The sequence below is a fragment of the Trachypithecus francoisi genome, unplaced genomic scaffold (assembly GCF_009764315.1).
Source record: "Trachypithecus francoisi isolate TF-2019V2 unplaced genomic scaffold, Tfra_2.0 Lachesis_group12, whole genome shotgun sequence".
NCBI lineage: Eukaryota > Metazoa > Chordata > Mammalia > Primates > Cercopithecidae > Trachypithecus > Trachypithecus francoisi.
Window position 1 is genome coordinate 2,490,026 of NW_022681457.1, and position 18,379 is coordinate 2,508,404.

Genomic DNA, 18,379 nt, shown 5'->3' on the forward strand with positions numbered 1-18,379 from the left:
TAAGTAGAGACAGGGTTTCACCGTATTAGCCAGGATGGTCTCGATTTTCTGACCTCGTGATCCGCCCGTCTCGGCCTCCCAAAGTGCTGGGATTACAGGCTTGAGCCACCGCGCCCAGCCTATTTATTTCTCTTTTGGTTTTTCTCACTGGATCGTAAACTCCATGAGGACAGGGCTTTGTCGATTTTACTCAATACCCTATTTTACAACATCCCTATTGCTGGGATCTCAGTATGCAGTCCTTAAATATTTGCAGAATTTAAGTGCCTCATAAGTGACCACGTGGGCAACGCCTTAACCCGCGCCATTTTTGGGGCTAGGATTGGTTGGACCCTCCGTCACGTGACATGCAGTCGCCGGACCGCCTTTGAGTCTCGTGAGGTACTTTTGGGCCCAGGCTCCGCGGAAGAGGTACTGCGCAGGCGTGGGGGGTGGGGGTGGGGGTGGGGGTGGGGGTGGGGGGGTGGGAGGGGGGGTCTGCGCACGCGCAGAAGCACGCCGGGCGTGCTGCAGGCGGAGGTTGGTGGCGCGCGGGGTCGGCGGGCGGTTGGCGTGAGCGGGACTTGAGCTGAGGCAGGAAGAGCCGGCGCCATGGTGGAGAAGGAGGAGGCTGGCGGCGGCATCAGCGAGGAGGAGGCGGCGCAGTATGACCGGCAGATCCGCCTGTGGGGACTGGAGGCCCAGAAACGGTCAGCGCCGGCGCGGCTTGAGGCGCCGAGGGTCTGGAGGGGGCGTCTGGTCTGAGGCGTTTGCGGCCCGGAAGGAGCGGGAAGGTGTGATTTGAAGGGAGGAGGCGGAAATTATGTGCTCCGGCATCGTCTCGCTCCTGAGGGAACTGGAGGAGTTGATTGGGGATGTTTCTGGAAGGTCTAGGAAGTGGTTGGGAGGGCCTTTCCGAAGGATGGGAGCTCTGAAGGGGGCGTTGGGAAGTCCTGAGAGAGCGGGAGAATTCAAACTCAGGAAATCCGAGGCCCGAAAGCGGTGATTGTGGGATTTAGGTCGCGGTTAGGGAATAAGACGGGCTGGGGTCCGTGGAAGGGGTGAGGTGAGGGACATAGTTCATTCATTCGATGGTGTGGGACCCGGTTCCGTGCTGGATACGGGGGAGACTGGACTGGCCGACCGGGCCGACGGGAGCTTACATTCTTGTGGGTTCTCAGGGGCGGGCCAGTCTGAAAGAATGCGGGTTTTGAGGAGTTTTGGAGCAAGTTATGTCAAATAGGAATCTTGAGAGGCTCGGAGAGTCTGGAGGGGGACGGCAGTAGGCTCCCAAAAAGGTTGCTTGTGTCTGGTATGGGGCTGTGCCTTGGTAAGACAGGAGACATAGTTTGGGCATTGTGGAGTAGCTTAGGGATGGCGTTTTCTTGTCTTTTCTCTTTTCAACGGAGTCTCTCCCTGTCGCCCAGGCTGGAGTGCAGTGGCGCGATCTCAGCTCACTGCAAGCTCCGCCTCACGGATTCAAGCAATTCTCCTGCCTCAGCCTCCCAAGTAGCTGGGATTATAGGGACCCGCCACCACGTCCGGCTAATTTTTGTATTTTTAGTAGACACGGGGTTTCGCCATGTTGACCGGACTGGTCTCGAACTGCTGACCTCAAGTGATCCACCCGCCTCGGCCTTCCGAAGTGCTAGGATTACAGGAGTGAGCCACCGCACCAAGACGTCTTTTGTTTTGTGCAGTTGGGCGATCTCGTCTCACTGCAGCCTCTGGCCTCCCAGGTTCAAGACTTCCTCTCAGGCCGGGCGCGGTGGCTCAAGCCGGTAATCCCAGCACTTTGGGAGGCCGAGACGGGCGGATCACGAGGTCAGGAGATCGAGATCATCCTGGCGAACACGGTGAAACCCCGTCTCTAATAAAAAATGCAAAAAACTAGCCGGGCGAGGTGGCGGGCGCCTGTGGTCCCAGCTACTCAGGAGGCTGAGGCAGGAGAATGGCGGGAACCCGGGAGGCGGAGCTTGCAGTGAGCTGAGATCGCGCCACTGCACTCCAGCCTGGGCGACAGAGCAAGACTCCGTCTCAAAAAAAAAAAAAAAAAAAAAAGACTTCCTCTCACCTCAGTCTTCTGATAGCTGGGATTACAGGCTCACGGCACCCCGCCCGGCTAATGTTGTATTTTTAGTAGACAGGTTTTCACCATGTTGGCCAGGCTGCTCTGGAACTCCGGACCTCAAGTGATCTGCCCGCCACAGCCTCCCAAAGTGCTGGGATTACAGACTTAAGGCACTGCGCCCGGCTTTTTTTTTTTTTTTTTTTTTTCCCCTCTCTGTCGCCCAGGCTGGAGTGCAGTGATGGGATCACAGCTCACTGTAGCCTCGACCTCCAAGGCTCAAAGTGATATTTCCTCTTAAGCCTCCCAAGTAGCTGGGACTACAGGTGCGCCCCACCACATCATCCGACTAATTATTGTATATTTTTTTTTTGTAAGATGGGGTTTTGCCACGTTGCCCAGACTGGTCTTGAACTCCCAAGCTCAAGCGATCCTTGGCCTCAAGAGATCTCCCCCCAACTCAGACTTCTAAAATGCTGGGACTACAGGCCTGAGCCACCATGCCTGGCCTCACTGATCAATATTTTTACTTAGCCGGGATGCAGTGGCTCACACCTGTAATCCCAGCACTTTGGGAGGCTGAGTTGGGGGGAGGGGATCTCTTGAGTCCAGGAGTTTGAGACCAGCCTGGGTAATGTTGCCAAACCCAGTCTCTACAAAAATACAAAAATTAGTCAGGCATGGCAGCGTGAGTTTATAGTCCCAGCTAGTCTGGAGGTTGAGGTGGGAGCATCACCTGAGCCCCCAGGAGGCGGAGGTTGCAGTGAGCTGTGATTGCGCCACTACACCCCAGCCTGGGCGACAGAGTGAGGAGGCACTGTCTCAAAAAAAAAAAAAAAATTCCACAAACGTGTACATATGTGTCAGTCATTAAAGGATGGTGAAGTGGGAGGGTTGTTTTGATAGGTTGGCTGGGGAAGGGCTCTGAAGAGGTAACATTGAGCCTCTTATGAAGGGGAAAAGCCTTGTGATCATCTAGGAGAACTTTCCTAGCAGAGAGAACAGCAAGTGCAAATGCCCAGAGGTCCAGGCGTGATCGTCAAATTAGAGAAATAAGGTGGCAAGAACCAAATGAGTTGAGTAGCTTTTATTCTAAGTGTGTGGGGAAACCTGTTGGAGTGTTTTGAGTATGGGAGTAACATGATCTGTGTTTTTTTTGTTTTGTTTTGTTTTGTTTTGTTTTGTTTTTTGAGATGGAGTCTCGCTCTGTCGCCCAGCTTGGAGTGCAATGGCTCAGTCTTGGCTCACTGCAACCACCGCCTGCCAGGTTCAAGCGATTCTCCTGCCTCAACCTCCTGAGTAGCTGGGACTATAGGCGCGTGCCACCACACCCGGCTAATCTTGTGTGTTTTTAGTAGAGACAGGGTTTCACTGTGTTAGCCAGGATGGTCTCCATCTCCTGACCTCATGATCCGCCTGCCTTGGCCTCCTAAAGTGCTGGGATTATAGGCATGAGCCACTGTGCCTGGCCTGGTTTTTGTTTCCATTACTGGCAGAAATGGAAGTAAAGATTCTGGCTGGACTATTGCAGTAATCCAGTTGAGACAAAAAATATTAGTGGCTTGAAACTCAAGAGGTCAAATATATATATTCTGGATATATATATATTTTGAAGGTAGAAGAGGGAACAGGATTTGGGGCAGAAATCCAGTATGACACCACTGTTTTTGGCTTGAGCACCTGGAATGATGGAATTGCCATTTTGAAAGATATGGGGAGCTGTAGGTTTGGTGGGGTCAGGGAAAAGTCAGTTCTCTTTTGGGTTTCAGATTTTTTTTTTTTTTTGAGATGGAGTCTCCCTCTGGCCTGGACTGGAGTGCAGTGGCATGATCTCGGCTCACTGCAAGCTCCGCCTCCCAGGTTCACGCCATTCTTTTGCCTCATCCTCCTGAGTAGCCAGGACTACAGGCACCCTGCTCGGCTTTTTTGTTTGTTTGTTTGTATTTTTAGTAGAGACAGGGTTTCACTGTGTTAGCCAGGATGGTCTCGATCTCCTGGCCTCGTGATCCACCTGCCTCGATCTCCCAAAGTGCTGGAATTACAGACATGAGCCACCGTGCCCTGCCCAGATTTTTTTTTTATACAACTAAGTAGAAATATGTGAGGGGTTGAGTTCAGAGATAAAATTTGGGTGATGGTGGGCATTGTGTGAGTACGGTGTATAGAATTAATGGAGGGGTTGGGGAAGCAAACACATCAGGAGAATTTAGTTTGAGGGGGTGGGAGCTTTCAGGAGGTTTTAGAGTGTGCAGTGGTGGGATGGGAATTACCTCAGGCTCATTTCAGATCTGTGGGGTCTTTGATGGGGTCGGGGGATGTCATCATGAGGTATTAACATTAGTGGGAAGGTTGAAGACACCTGGAATAGATTGAGAATTAAGTGATGAGAATATGCCTCTGGACATAGGTGGGCTGCATTGATTTTAGGGACTGCTATTTTCTGGGTGGAGTGGAAAGAGGGTTTATGTGAGTTGGAGAAAACTTTGAGGAAGCTTGGGGTGTTATGAGGTCCTAAAGAGTTGGGGAGGGGATTTTAAGGTCCTGGAAGGGTTAATCGAAGGGGTTTGTGGCAGTAGATAGTTTTGTTTGAAGTGGGGCAAAGTTGGTGAGATTTAAACTGGAATGTAGTTAGGGAACTTTCAGAGGGATAGGGATGATTTTTCTGAGAAGCAGTGAAGAATGCATGGGGGGCCTCTGAGTGGTAGATGACCTAAGGGACAAGTCAAGGTCAGGGCATGGAATTTGTGGGAGGTGGGAATTATTCTGAGGGAGTGGAGCTAACTGAATTTGGTGGAGAACTTGAAAAGGACTGGCTGGGAGTTGTAGGAGGGAGGGAAGAGGTTATTTCTAATTTGTACTCTTATTTTTAGACAGTCTTAGAGAGTTTATTAAAGTGTTTTTATGTCCATTTTCAGCGGAGTCTTTAAGAAATTAAACATTTTTGTGTGTGAGTACATAGTAGGTGTATATATTTTGGGAGTATGTGAGATACTTTGATACAGGCATACAATGAGTAATAATCACATGAGGGTAAATGGGGTATTCACCACCTTAAGCACTTATCCTTTGTGTTACAGACAATCCAATTATATTCGTTTAGTTACTTTGAAATGTACAACAAAGTATTGTTGACTAGTCACCCTGTTATGCTATCAAATTCCAGATCTTATTCATTGTATTTAATTATATTTTTCTACCCATTAGTCATCCCTCCTTCCCCTCCACCCCCCACTATCCTTCCTAGCCTCTGGTAACCATCAGTCTACCATCTGCATAAGTTCAATTGTTTTAATTTTTTTTTTAGTTCCCACAAATAAGTGAGAACGTGCAAAGTTTCTTTCTATGCCTATTTCACTTAACATGATAACCTCCAGTTCCTTCCATGTTGTTGTAAATGACAGGATCTCATTCCTTTTTTTTTTGTAGGCAGGGTCTCCTTCTGTTGTCCAGACTAGAGTGCAGTGGTGTGATCACAGCTCACTTCAGCCTTGACCTCTTGGGCGCAGGTGATCCTCCCACCTCAGCCTCCCAGTAGTTGTGACTACACCATGTGCCACAAACCCAGCCAATATTTTAGTAGAGGTGGGGTTTCACCAGGCTAGTCTCGGGCTCCTGGGCTCAAATAATCCTCCTGCCTCCCTTAAAAGTGCTGGGATTAGAGGCGTGAACCGCCATGCCCAGCCTTTGTACCACGATTTCTTTCTTTCTTTCTTTCTTTCTTTTTCTTTCTTTCTTTCTTTCTTTCTTCTTTCTTTCTTTCTTTCTTGCTTTTCTTTCTTGCTTTCTTGCTTTCTTGCTTTCTTGCTTTTCTTTCTTTCTTCTTTCTTTCTTTCTTTCTCTTTCTTTCTGCCTTTCTTTCTGTCTGTCTTTCTTTCTTTCTGTCTTTCTTTCTTTCTTTCTTGACAGACACTCTGTTGCCCAGGCTGGAGTGCAGTGGGGCCATCAGTGGCGCAATCTCAGCTCACTGCAAGCTCCGCCTCCCAGGTTCCTGCCATTCTCCTGCCTCAGCCTCCCGAGTAGCTGGGACTACAGGCGCCCGCCACCGCACCCGGCTAGTTTTTTGTATTTTTAGTAGAGACGGGGTTTCACCGTGTTAACCAGGATGGTCTCCATCTCCTGACCCCGTGATCTGCCTGCCTCGGCCTCCCAAAGTATTGGGATTACAGGCGTGAGCCACTGCGCCTGGCCATTTTTTTTTTTCTTTTTGAGACAGAGTCTCCCCCTGTCGCCCAGGCTGGAGTGCAGTGGCGCAGTCTCGGCTCACTGCAAGCTCCGCCTCCCGGGTTCACCCCATTCTCCCACCTCAGGCTTTAGAGAGTAGCTGAGACTACAAGCGCCCGCCACCACGCCCGGCTAATTTTTGTATTTTTAGTAAAGACGGGGTTTCACCTTGTTAGCCAGGATGGTCTTGATCTCCTGACCTCATGTACCACAATTTCTTTCTTCTTTTTTTTTTTTTTGAGACGAAGTCTCGCTCTGTCGCCCCAGGCTGGAGTGCAGGTGGCAAGAGCTCGGTTCACTGCAAGCTCCGCCTCCCGGGTTCATGCCATTCTCTGGCCTCAGCCTCCCTACTAGCTGGGACTACAGGCGCCAGCCACCACGCCCGGCCAATTTTTTGTATTTTTAGTAGAGACGGGGTTTCCCTGTGGTCTTGATCTCCTGACCTCGTTATCCCGCCACCTCGGCCTCCCAAGTGTACCACTATTTATTTATCCATTTGTCTTTTGATAGACACATGGGTTGCTTTCAAATCTTGGCTATTGTGAAGAGTGCTGTAATAAACATGGGAGTGCAGATACCTTTTTTTTTTTTTTTTTTAGACCAAGTCTCGCTCTGTCTAGAGGCTAGAGGACAGTAGCATGATCTCAGCCCAGTACAACCTCCGCCTCCCCGGTTCAAGCGATTTTCCTGTCTCAGCCTCTCGAATAGCTGGGATTACAGGCACCTGCCACCACGCCTGGCTAATTTTTGTATTTTTAGTAGAGATGGGGTTTACTATGTTGGCCAGGCTCGTCTCAAACTCCTGGCCTCAAGTGATTGGCCCTCCTTGGCCTCCCAAAGTGTTGGGATTACAGGTGTGAGCCACCACACCAGGCCTGATTGATTTTCTTTTTTGAGACGGAGTCTTGCTCTGTTGCCCGGGCTAGAGTGCAGTGGCCGGATCTCAGCTCACTGCAAGCTCCGCCTCCCGGGTTTACGCCATTCTCCTGTCTCAGCCTCCGGAGTAGCTGGGACTACAGGCGGCCGCCACCTCGCCCGGCTAGTTTTTTTTGTATTTTTGGTAGAGACGGGGTTTCACCGTGTTAGCCAGTATGGTCTCGATCTCCTGACCTCGTGATCCGCCCGTCTCGGCCTCCCAAAGTGCTGGGATTACAGGCTTGAGCCACCGCGCCCGGCCGTTTTTTGTATTTTTAGTAGAGACGGGGTTTCACTGTGTTAACCCGGATGGTATCAATCTTCTGACCTTGTGATCTCCCTGCTTCAGCCTCCCAAAGTGCTGGGATTACAGGCGTGAGCCACCACGCCCGGCCTAATTTTTGTATATATTTTGTATATTTTGTAAATTTTATATACGGGTTTTCCCCATATTGGCCATGCTGGTCTCAAACTCCTGACCTCAAGAAATCTGCCCGCCTCAGCTAATTTTGTGTATTTTTAGTAGAGACGGGGTTTCACCATATTAGCCAGGATGGTCTCCATCCCCTGACCTCGTGATCCTCCTGCCTTGGCCTCCCAAAGTGCTGGGATTACAGGCGTAAGTCGCTGCGCCTGGCACACCCAGCTAATTTTTTTTTTTTTTGTACAGATGGAGTCTTACTTTGTTGCCCAGGCTGGTTTCGAACTGATGGGCTCAAGTGATCCTCATGCCTTGCCTTCCCAAAGTGCTGGGATTACAGGTGTGACCCACTGCCTCCAGCCTGCTGTAGTTTTGTAGGAGAGAAATGATGGTGGCTCAAACTAGAGTGGTGGATGTGGAAGTTGAGGGAGGTAGATGGATGATGCTACCGTGAATGTGTATATTTTCTTTTCTTTTTTTTTTTTTTTCCAGACGGAGTCTCGCTCTGTCGTCCAGGCTGGAGTGCAGTGGCGCGATCTCTGCTCACTGCAAGCTCCGCCTCCCGAGTTTACGCCATTCTCCTGCCTCAGTCTCCCGAGTACCTGGGACTACAGGCGCCCACCACCACTCCTGGCTAATTTTTTTTTTTTTTGTATTTTTAGTAGAGATGGGTTTTTTTTTTTTTTTTTTTTTTTTTTTTTTTTTGAGGCGGATAGTCTCGCTCGTCGCCCGGACTGGAGTGCAGTGGCGGACTCAGTGTCACTGCAAGCTCCGCCTCCCGGTTTACGCCATTCTCCTGCCTCAGCTCCTGAGTAGCTGGGACTACAGGCGCCCGCCACCTCGCCCGGCTCGTTTTTGTATTTTTAGTAGAGATGGGGTTTCACCGTGTTAGCCAGGATGGGTCTCGATCTCCTGACCTCGTGATCCGCCCTCTGCAGCCTCCCAAAGTGCTGGATTACAGGCTTGAGCCACCGCGACCGGCTGAGAGGGGTTTTTACCGTGTTAGCTAGGGGGTCTCGTCTCCTGACCTGTGATCGCCTGCCTCGGCCTCCCAAAGTGCTGAGATTTAAGGTGTGAGCCACTGCGGCCGCCGAGTGTGTATCATTTTTGTGCCCATTTGGGTTTTTTTTTTTTTTTTTTTGAGAAGGAGTCTTGCTCTTTTGCCAGGCTGAAGGCAGTGGTGAGGTCTCGGCTCACTGCAACCTCCGCCTCCTGGGTTCAAGCGATTCTCCTGTTTCAGCCTCCCAAGTAGCTGCAATTACAGGTGCCTGCCACCACGCCCGGCTATTTTTTTTTTTTTTTTTTGCGACGGTGCCTCGCTCTGTGGCCCAGGGTGGAATGCAGTGGCGCCATTTTGGCTCACTGCAAGCTCCACCTTCCAGGTTCACGCCATTCTCCTGCGTCAGCCTCCTGAGTGGCTGGGACCACAGGCGCCCGCCAGCGTGCCAGGCTAATTTTTTGTATTTTTAGTAGAGACAGGGTTTCACCGTGTAGCCAGGATGGCCTCAATCTCCTGACCTCGTGATCTGCCCGCCTCAGCCTCCTAAAGTACTGGGATTACAGGTGTGAGCCACTGTGCCCAGCCCACGCCCTACTAATTTTTTGATTGTAGTAGAGATGGGTTTCACCATGTTGGCCAGGCTGGTCTCTAACTCCTGACCGCAGATGATCTACCCACCTCGACCTTCCAAAGTGATGGGATTTGTAAACCCAGCACTTTGCGGGAGGCAGAGGCAGGAAGATTGCTTGAGCCCAGGAGTTAGAGATCAGCCTGGGCAACATAGTGAGACCCTGTGTCTACAAGAAAAAAACCAAATCCATAAATTAGCCAGGTGAAGTGGTGTGTACTGTAGTCCCAGGACTCAGTAGACTGAGGTGGCATGATCACTTGAACCTAGGAGGTTGAGGCTGCAGTGAACCCCTCTTGCCACTGCCCTTCAGTCTGGTTTCACAGAATGAGACCCTGTTTCTTTTTTTTTTTTTTTTTTTTGAGACGGAGTCTCGCTCTGCCGCCAGGCTGGAGTGCAGTGGCCGAATCTCAGCTCACTGCAAGCTCCGCCTCCTGGGTTTAGGCCATTCTCCTGCCTCAGCCTCCCGAGTAGCTGGGACTACAGGCGCCCGCCACCTCGCCCGGCTAGTTTTTTGTATTTTTAGTAGAGACGGGGTTTCACCATGTTAGCCAGGATGGTCTCGATCTCCTGACCTCGTGATCCACCGTCTCGGCCTCCCAAAGTGCTGGGATTACAGGCTTGAGCCACCGCGCCCGGCCAGAGACCTGTTTCAATAAAACAAAATGTAAACATGATATTTGGTGTTGATGGCAGTTGAGTAATGAATTTTATTTTATTGTATTTTTTTCAGATAGAGTCTGTCACCCAGGATGGAGTGCAGTGGTGCAGTCCTGGCTCATTGACACCTCTGCCTCCTGGGTTCAAGTGATTCTTCTGCCTCAGCCTTCCAGATAGCTGGGATTACAGGTGCCTACATTAACACGCCCAGCTTTTTTTTTTTAAAAAAGCAGAGGCTAATTTTTTTTTTTTTTGAGACGGAGTCTGGCTTTACCGCCAGGCTGGAGTGCAGTGCCGGATCTCAGCTCACTGCAAGCTCCGCCTCTGGGTTTAGGCCATTCTCCTGCCTCAGCCTCCCGAGTAGCTGGGACTACAGGCGCCGCCACCTCGCCCGGCTAGTTTTTTGTATTTTTAGTAGAGACGGGGTTTCACCATGTTAGCCAGGATGGTCTCGATCTCCTGACCTCGTGATCCGCCCGTCTCGGCCTCCCAAAGTGCTGGGATTACAGGCTTGAGCCACCGCGCCCGGCCAGAGACCCTGTTTCAATAAAACAAAATGTAAACATGATATTTGGTGTTGATGGCAGTTGAGTAATGAATTTTATTTTATTGTATTTTTTTCAGATAGAGTCTGTCACCAGGATGGAGTGCAGTGGTGCAGTCCTGGTCATTGACACCTCTGCCTCCTGGGTTCAAGTGATTCTTCTGCCTCAGCCTTCCAGATAGCTGGGATTACAGGTGCCTACCATTAACACGCCCAGCTTTTTTTTTTTAAAAAAGCAGAGGCTAATTTTTTTTTTTTTTTTTGAGACGGAGTCTGGCTTTACCGCCCAGGCTGGAGTGCAGTGGCCGAATCTCAGCTCACTGCAAGCTCCGCCTCCGGGTCTACGCCATTCTCCTGCCTCAGCCTCCCGAGTAGCTGGGACTACAGGCGCCCGCCACCTCGCCGGCTAGGTTTTTTTTTTTGTATTTTTAGTAGAGACGGGGTTTCACGGTGTTAGCCAGGATGGTCTCGATATCTGACCTCGTGATCCACCCGTCTCGGCCTCCCAAAGTGCTGGGATTACAGGCTTGAGCCACCGCGCCCGGCCTTTTTTTTTTTTTTTTTTTAAACAGTTTCACTGTGTCACCCAGACTGGCATGATTTTGGCTTACTGCAAACTCCGCCTCCCAGGTTCAAGTGATTCTCCTGCCTCAGTGTCCCGAGTAACTGGGATTACAGGCACCCGCCACCACGCCTGGCTAATTTTTGTATTTTCAGTAGAGATGTGGTTTTGCCATGTTGGCTGGGCTGGTCTCGAACCCCTGGACTCAAGTGATCTATCTGCCCATCTTGACTTCCCAAAGTGCTTGGATTACAGGTGTGAATCACCGCACCTGGCCATATTTTTTTTTGTATTTTTAGTAGAGAGGGGGTTACACCAGGTTGGACAGGCTGGTCTCAAATTCCTGACCTCAGATAATCCACCCATCTCAGCCTCCCAAAATGCTGGGATTACAGGCGTGAGTCACTGGGCCCAGCTGAGTAATGAATTTTAAAAAACTGCAGAACAGAGTCTGTAGAGCTATGTAGAAATGTAGGTCGTGGAGGAGATTTATTGTCAGGGACTTTTTATATGTAGCTGTTGCTGGAAGAGTTCGGGGAGGGGGAGTGCTTGCTAGTGTCGACTCAGCCATGATAAAAAAGGCTTTTTTGAGGAAATGGCATTGGAGTTAGGTTTTGAAGAGGAAGGGCTTAGCTAGGCATTGAGAGGAAGAAATGGTGCATTTTGCGAGGGTGGAATGTTGTGATTAAATTTTACTTAATTTTTAATTAATAGCAAACTTATTAGCCAGCAGAACTTGAATTGTGTGAAACTATTCTTAGTTATTACTAAATCCTTTTCAGTATGAATAATACATTTGCTGCAGAATTATTAATGAGTTTGGTTACACGATGCAGCCCAAGATCTTGATGAGTTGTTTCATAATATATGATGTAAAGTCTGTATTTCCTTTTTGAAATCTGAAAAATTGTGATTCTGAAATACTTCTGGTTCAAGAGATTTCAGATAAGATATAGTGGATCTGTTCTGCTTCTTATTGACCTCAGACAAGCATTGGGATGGCCTGACCTCTGATTGCCTTTTTTCAACCTCATTTTCTGTCACTTTACAGATTTAAAAAGCTAAAAACAAGGCCGGGCGCGGTGGCTCATGCTTGTAATCTCAGCACTTTGGAAGGCTGAAGTGGGTGGATCATTTGAGGTCAGGAGTTCGAGACCAGCCTGAACAACATGGTGAAACCCTGTCTCAACCAAAAATACAAAAACTAGCTGGGCGTGATGGCAGGTACCTGCAGTCCCAGCTATTCGGGAGGCTGAGGCAGGAGAATTGCTTGAACCTGGGAGGTGGAAGTTGCAGTGAGCTGAGATCAGCCACTGTACTCCAGCCTGGGCAACAGAGGGAGACTCCGTCTTTAAAAAAACAAAAGGGTAAAAACAATTCCTGTGTACATGCTCTTTTCATGCCACTATGTGTTTTGCTTGTGTATTATACTTAACTAGTGCCTCTTCTCAGGACCTCTTCTGCTGTCATACTAGTTTGAGCCACCATCATCCTCCCTCACCTTAACAGTGACATCTTCCTACCCCCGTGGGTTTCCATCATGCTTAGAAGAAAATCCAGAATCCTTCCATTGCATGTAAGAGCCTTCATGATGTGGCCCCTGGTTCCAGCTTTTCAGCCTGTCTGTCATTCCTGTCCTTAGAACATGCCAAGCACTCCTGCTTCAGGGCTTTTGCATTTGCTGTTTTCTCTATCTAGAATGTTCTGCTCCCAAATATCTGTGTGTTTGTCCTTTATTTCATTTTGATTTTTGCTTATATGGCATCTCCTCAGAAAGGCTTGTATGATTTCTCTGTCTCAAATAGTGTACTTCATCATTCTTGATTCTTGTCACATTTGATTTTCATCACTTTTTCACATAATATGTATCTATTTGTTTATCTGTCTACTACTTTTTCATGAGGGCAGGGACTGTGTCTTTCTGATTCACTGCCTTATTTCCATACCATAGAAGGATACCTGGCATAGTAGGTACTCAATAAATATTTGTGGAATGAATTATTATGTGCAGTATGGATTGCAGCCTGTCTCTTTCCTAGATTTGAGGCGTGATGCCTCAATGCAGTTAGAACCAAAATGATTTCTTTTTTTTTTGAGACAGTGTCTCAATCTTGTTGCCCAGGCTGGAGAGCAGTGGCGTGATCTCGGCTCACTACAACCTTCGCTTCATGGTTTCAAGTGATTCTCCTGCCTCAGACTCCCAAGTAGCTGAGATTACAGGCGTCTGCCACTACACCCGGCTAAGTTTTGTATTTTAGTAGAGATGGGGTTTCACCACGTTGGTCAGGCTGGTCTCAAACTCCTGACCTCAGGTGATCCTCCCATCTCAGCCTCACAAAGTACTGGGATTACAGGTGTGAGCCACCGTGCCTGGCAAACCAAAATGATTTGTGTATTTTTTGTTCTGTGATTCTGCAAGCTTACTGTTCTATATTATCAGGTTAACAATGTTTGTCTTACAGGCTGCGGGCCTCCCGGGTGCTTCTTGTCGGCATGAAAGGACTTGGGGCTGAAATTGCCAAGAACCTCATCTTGGCAGGAGTGAAAGGACTGACCATGCTGGATCACGAACAGGTGCGCTGTTGTCAGCTCATTCCTCCCCTGCTCTGGGCTCCCCTTTCCAGTATGAAGACCTGCAGGTTTTGTGAGTTCCTACTTGTGCCTTAAGGGCTGTGAAAGGAGGGCTAACATTAATGAACCATTGCCTCTGGAGACTGAAGGTGATATTATTGGGTTTGAATTCCAGCTCCACCACATCTAGCTGGATGAGGAGTGGAGACTCACATCCCCTCATTGAGCTTGCCTGTCTGTAAAATGGGGTTAATAATATCTCCCTTGGTGGTTGCTTGTGAGGCATAGAGAAGTGTCTTTCCAATTTGTGCCTGAAAATGACCTGAGTGACTGACTGAAAATGCAGAGTGGCCTGGAGGCTTTGTGGTGCCCTAGCTTTCACCCCTAGTGATTCTCATTTAGGTCTGAGATGAGCTCAGGAGTATGTGCATTTAAAAGGTATTTTAGGGCCGGACGCAGTGACTCATGCCTGTAATCTCAACACTTTGGGAGGCTGAGGCAGGTGGATCATATGAGGTCAGTAGTTTGAGACTAGCCTGGCCAACATGGTGAAACCCTGTCTCTACTAAATATACAAAAATTAGCCAGGCATGTTGGTGTGCACCTGTAATCCCAGCTACTCGGGAGGCTGAGGCACAAAAATTGCTTGAAGTTGGGAGGTGGAGTTTGCAATGAGTTGAGATGGCACCACTGCACTCCAGCCTGGGCAACAGAGCAAGACTCTGCCTTAAAAAAATAAATAAATAAAAGGTGTTTCAGGAGATTGTGATTTAGGTGGTCCACAGTCATCACTTTAAAAAACACTGGATCAGGCCGGGCGCGGTGGCTCAAGCCTGTAATCCCAGCACTTTGGGAGGCCGAGACAGGCGGATCACGAGGTCAGGAGATCAAGACCATCCTGGCTAACATGGTGAAACCCCGTCTCTACTAAAAAATACAAAAAAACTAGCCGGGCGAGGTGGCGGGCGCCTGTAGTCCCAGCTACTCGGGAGGCTGAGGCAGGAGAATGGCGTGAAACCCGGGAAGCGGAGCTTGCCGTGAGCTGAGATCCGGCCACTGCACTCCAGCCCGGGCGACAGAGCAAGACTCCGTCTCAAAAAAAAAAAAAAAAAAACACTGGATCAGAGAGAATGTGTGCAGACTGCTTAGTATAGTGCTTGAACCTAACAAGTATCCAGCAATTAGGAATAATGATCTGACATGCTGTTTGTTTGTTTGTTTGTTTTTGTGAGACGGAGTCTCACTGTGATGCCCAGACTGGAGTGCAGTGGCACAATCTTGGCACACTGCAACCTCCACTTCCCAGACTCAAGCAATTCTCCTGCCTCAGCCTCCCAAGTAGCTGGGATTACAGGCATGCGCCACCATGCCTGGCTAATTTTTTTTTTTTTTTGAGATGGAGTTTAGCTCTCGTTGCCCAGGCTGGAGTGCAGTGGCATGATCTTGGCTCACTGCAACCTCAGCCTCCCAGGTTCAAGCAATTCTCCTGCCTCAGCCTCCAGAGTAGCTGGAATTACAGGCATGCAACACCATGCCCTCCTAGTTTAGCATTTTTAGTAGAGATGAGGTTTCTCCATTTTGGTCAAGCTCGTCTTGAACTTCCCAACCTCAGGTGATCTGCCCGCCTTGGTCTCCCAAAGTGCTGGGATTATAGGTGTGAGCCACCGCGCCCGGCCATGCCTGGCTAATTTTTGTATTTTTGGTAGAAACAGGGTTTCACTATGTTGGCCAGGCTGGTCTCAAACTCCTGACCTCAAGTGATCCACTGGCCTCAGCCTCCTGAAGTGCTGGAATTACAGGTGTGAGCTACCACGCCCTGCTGACATAATGCTGCTTGATTAATATGATGGTAGAGCCCAACTCCAGTGTAGCTTTCTCTGACCAGGCTCATCTTCAAGGTGAAAATAAGTGCCTCTCTCTCTACATTTCCGTGCCTCAGTGACATTTTATTTATTTTAATTTATTTATTTTGAGACAGAGTCTTACTCTGTTGCCCAGGCTGGAGTACAGTGATGCAACCTCAGCTCACTGCAACCTCTGCCTCCCGGGGTCAAGCACTTCTCGTGCCTCAACCTCCCTAGTAGCTAGGATTACGTAACTACTTCATCTGGTTGCAAGATTCCAACATTGGAGGCCAATCACAGAACAGTGATTCTGACACCACAGGTGTGAGCCATTGCACCCATCTTAGAGCATATTATTTAGTTTACGTTCGAAAAGCATCTGATAGTACCTACTGGGTGCCCTGAATTCTGCTAGGTGCTGGTGATAGAAAGATGCTCACGGTTTGGTTCCCATTCTCAAGTTTGTTTTTTTTTTTCCCCCCAGAAACCAGAGCAGGCTACCTGACTCAGGTTGTGAGACATGAAAGATTTCCTAGAGTCCTGATCTAAGTATTAAAGTACAAGGAGGATTTGTCAAGATAAGGGCCTGTGTTTAGGCAGGGGACATAGCAGTGTCACAAAGGCACTCAACAGTGTGGTAGAAATGGAAGATAAAAGTAGTTTGGTGTTTTTAGAGTGTGAGACCCAAAGTGGTGGATAGGGACAGGTTGCTGGTGAAGTCCAAGTCAGTAGGGGCTCCTAGGAAGCCCCACTGTAAGCTTTTACTTAATCCTCCGGGTGGTGCAGATTCACTGAAGAATTTCACATGACAGGAAGGGTGACATGGTTAGCTTTGGGCTTTATGTGTAGATCACTAATTACTGTATTAACTATGGTTGGCACAAAATACAGGGCAGAAGACCACTTAGAAGGCAGTTTTTAGTAGTTTAAGTGAGAGGCGAAAGTGGCCTTTCGGATAGGGATGGCAGGAAGCACACAGATGTGAGAAATAGATTTAGGTGGTAGAATCGGGAGGTCTGTGTATGGGAGCTTAAAGAAAGCCAGGAATAACCAGAGCAGCTGACACTAAAGGGGCTAGGCACTGTTCTTAGAGCTGCAGTTGTATTATCTCATAGAGTTCTCATGACACATCTTGAGATCAAGGACCTATTATCATCCCTGTTTTACAGATAGGAAAACAGAGAAAAAGGAAGAAAAGTACTGGCCCATCCAAGGCCCCAGTGGTATGGCCGAGACCCAGGCATCTGACTCCAGAGCCCATGTTCTCAGCCACCTCACTATGGACTACTCTCGTGGAAATAGCAAGGATATATGAAGACCAGGCTTCTGGCTTGAGTGACTGGGTGGGTGGTTGGTGGACTCTGGAGACGGCACACAGAAGCAGACAGACACGTAGGGTCTATAGATGTCTGAGAGGAAATGACTGATGGGCAGTACAGTAGAGAAGACTCAGGTAGATCAGGAAGAAATCTTCACCAGAAAGAGGGATTTGAAAAATAACAGCAGATTTTGGTAGAAACTAAAGAGGCATTGAGTTGATTTATGGAGCTATACAGAGTGAAAAGATGAGTAGTTCTGAGATGGAATCTTGGGGACAACCACACCTAAGAGGGCCCAAATTGAGACTAGAATGTGTAGCAGGGGAGGAGAACATAGCAAGAAAGGTGTGATCTGTGGACTGATAGTGATGAAGTGATAATTGTATGTGTATTTTTTTTTTTTTGAGACAGCCTCACTGTCACCCTTACTGGAATGCAGTGGGCATGATCATGGCTCACTGTAGCCTTAACTTCCTGGGCTCAGGGTATTCTCCCACTTAAGCCTCCCGGTAGCTGGGACTACAGGTGCACACTACCACACCTGACTAATTTTTCGTTGTTTTTTTTTTTTTTTTGAGACGGAGTCTCGCTCTGTATCCCAGGCTGAAGTGCAGTGGCAGAATCTCAGCTCACCGCAAGCTCCGCCTCCCGGGTTCCCGCCATTCTCCTGCCTCCACCTCCCGAGTAGCTGGGACTACAGGCGCCCGCCATCTCGCCCGGCTAGTTTTTTGTATTTTTTGGTAGAGACGGGGTTTCACCGTGTAGACCAGGATGGTCTCGATTTCCTGACCTCGTGATCCACCCATCTCGGCCTCCCAAAGTGCTGGGATTACAGGCTTGAGCCACCGCGCCCGGCCATTTTTCATATTTTTTATAGACACTGGGTTTCGTGATGTTGCTCAGGCTGGTCTTGAACTTTCTGGGCTCAGCCGTATTTTTGTTGTTGTTGTCTGTCTTTTTGAGGCGGAGTCTCACTTGTCACCCAGGCTAGAGTGCAGTGGCAAGATCTTGGCTCACTGCAACCTCCGCCTCCTGGGTTCAAGTGATTCTCCTGCCTCAGCCTCACAAGTAGCTAGTATTACAGGTGTGTGCCACCACACCTGGCTAGTTTTTGTATTTTTAGTAGAGATGCGGTTTCACCATGTTGGCCAGGCTGGTCTCGAACTTCTGACCTCAAGTGATCCTCCCACCTCAGCCTCCCACACTGCAGTGATTACAGGCATGAGCCACTGTGCCCGACCTCAACTGTATGTTTTTATCTGTGTCCTCGTTTTATATGGGATTCCCACATTCTTGCTCAAGGTCACACGGTTGTTGAGCCAGGATTGAATCAAAGATCGAATTCAGCCTGAATTATTTCAGAGCCTTACTGTTAACCATTGTGTGGTGCAGCTTCTCAGCACATAATGAGATCCCTGAAGAAGCAGAATGGGATGGGTCAAGGATACAGGGTTAGCCTGGAATGGGAAGTGGGCCAGCTCATTTTCTTGGAGGAAAAGGTAGTAAGATAGAGAGTGTACTGTGGATGGTTGGTAGGAGGCGATGAGGAGAGATAACTTCTGTTGAATCTAGTCTTGGTGAAGGTGGCAAGGTTATTTGCAGAGAATAATGGTTCAATTAGTTGTTTGATGCGTGAAGAAATCCTTT

The 18,379-nt window shown here is 48.8% G+C and overlaps 1 protein-coding gene across 3 annotated transcripts in view; it reads left to right on the forward strand.

Annotated features, from left to right (window-relative positions):
* The first annotated feature begins 481 nt into the window (after nt 1–481).
* Nucleotides 482–18,379, forward strand: part of SAE1 (SUMO1 activating enzyme subunit 1) — a 90,413-nt gene continuing 72,515 nt past the window's right edge. Inside the window, exons 1-3 of one of the 3 annotated variants that reach the window (XM_033223804.1) lie at nt 563–689; nt 12,451–12,574; nt 13,461–13,572. In XM_033223804.1, coding sequence (XP_033079695.1) covers nt 12,573–12,574; nt 13,461–13,572 — 114 coding nt within the window. In that variant the 5' untranslated portion in view covers nt 563–689; nt 12,451–12,572. Of the gene's footprint in view, nt 690–12,450; nt 12,575–13,460; nt 13,573–18,379 lie in introns of all 3 variants that reach the window. The other 2 variants (XM_033223805.1, XM_033223803.1) reach the window with 2 other exon arrangements.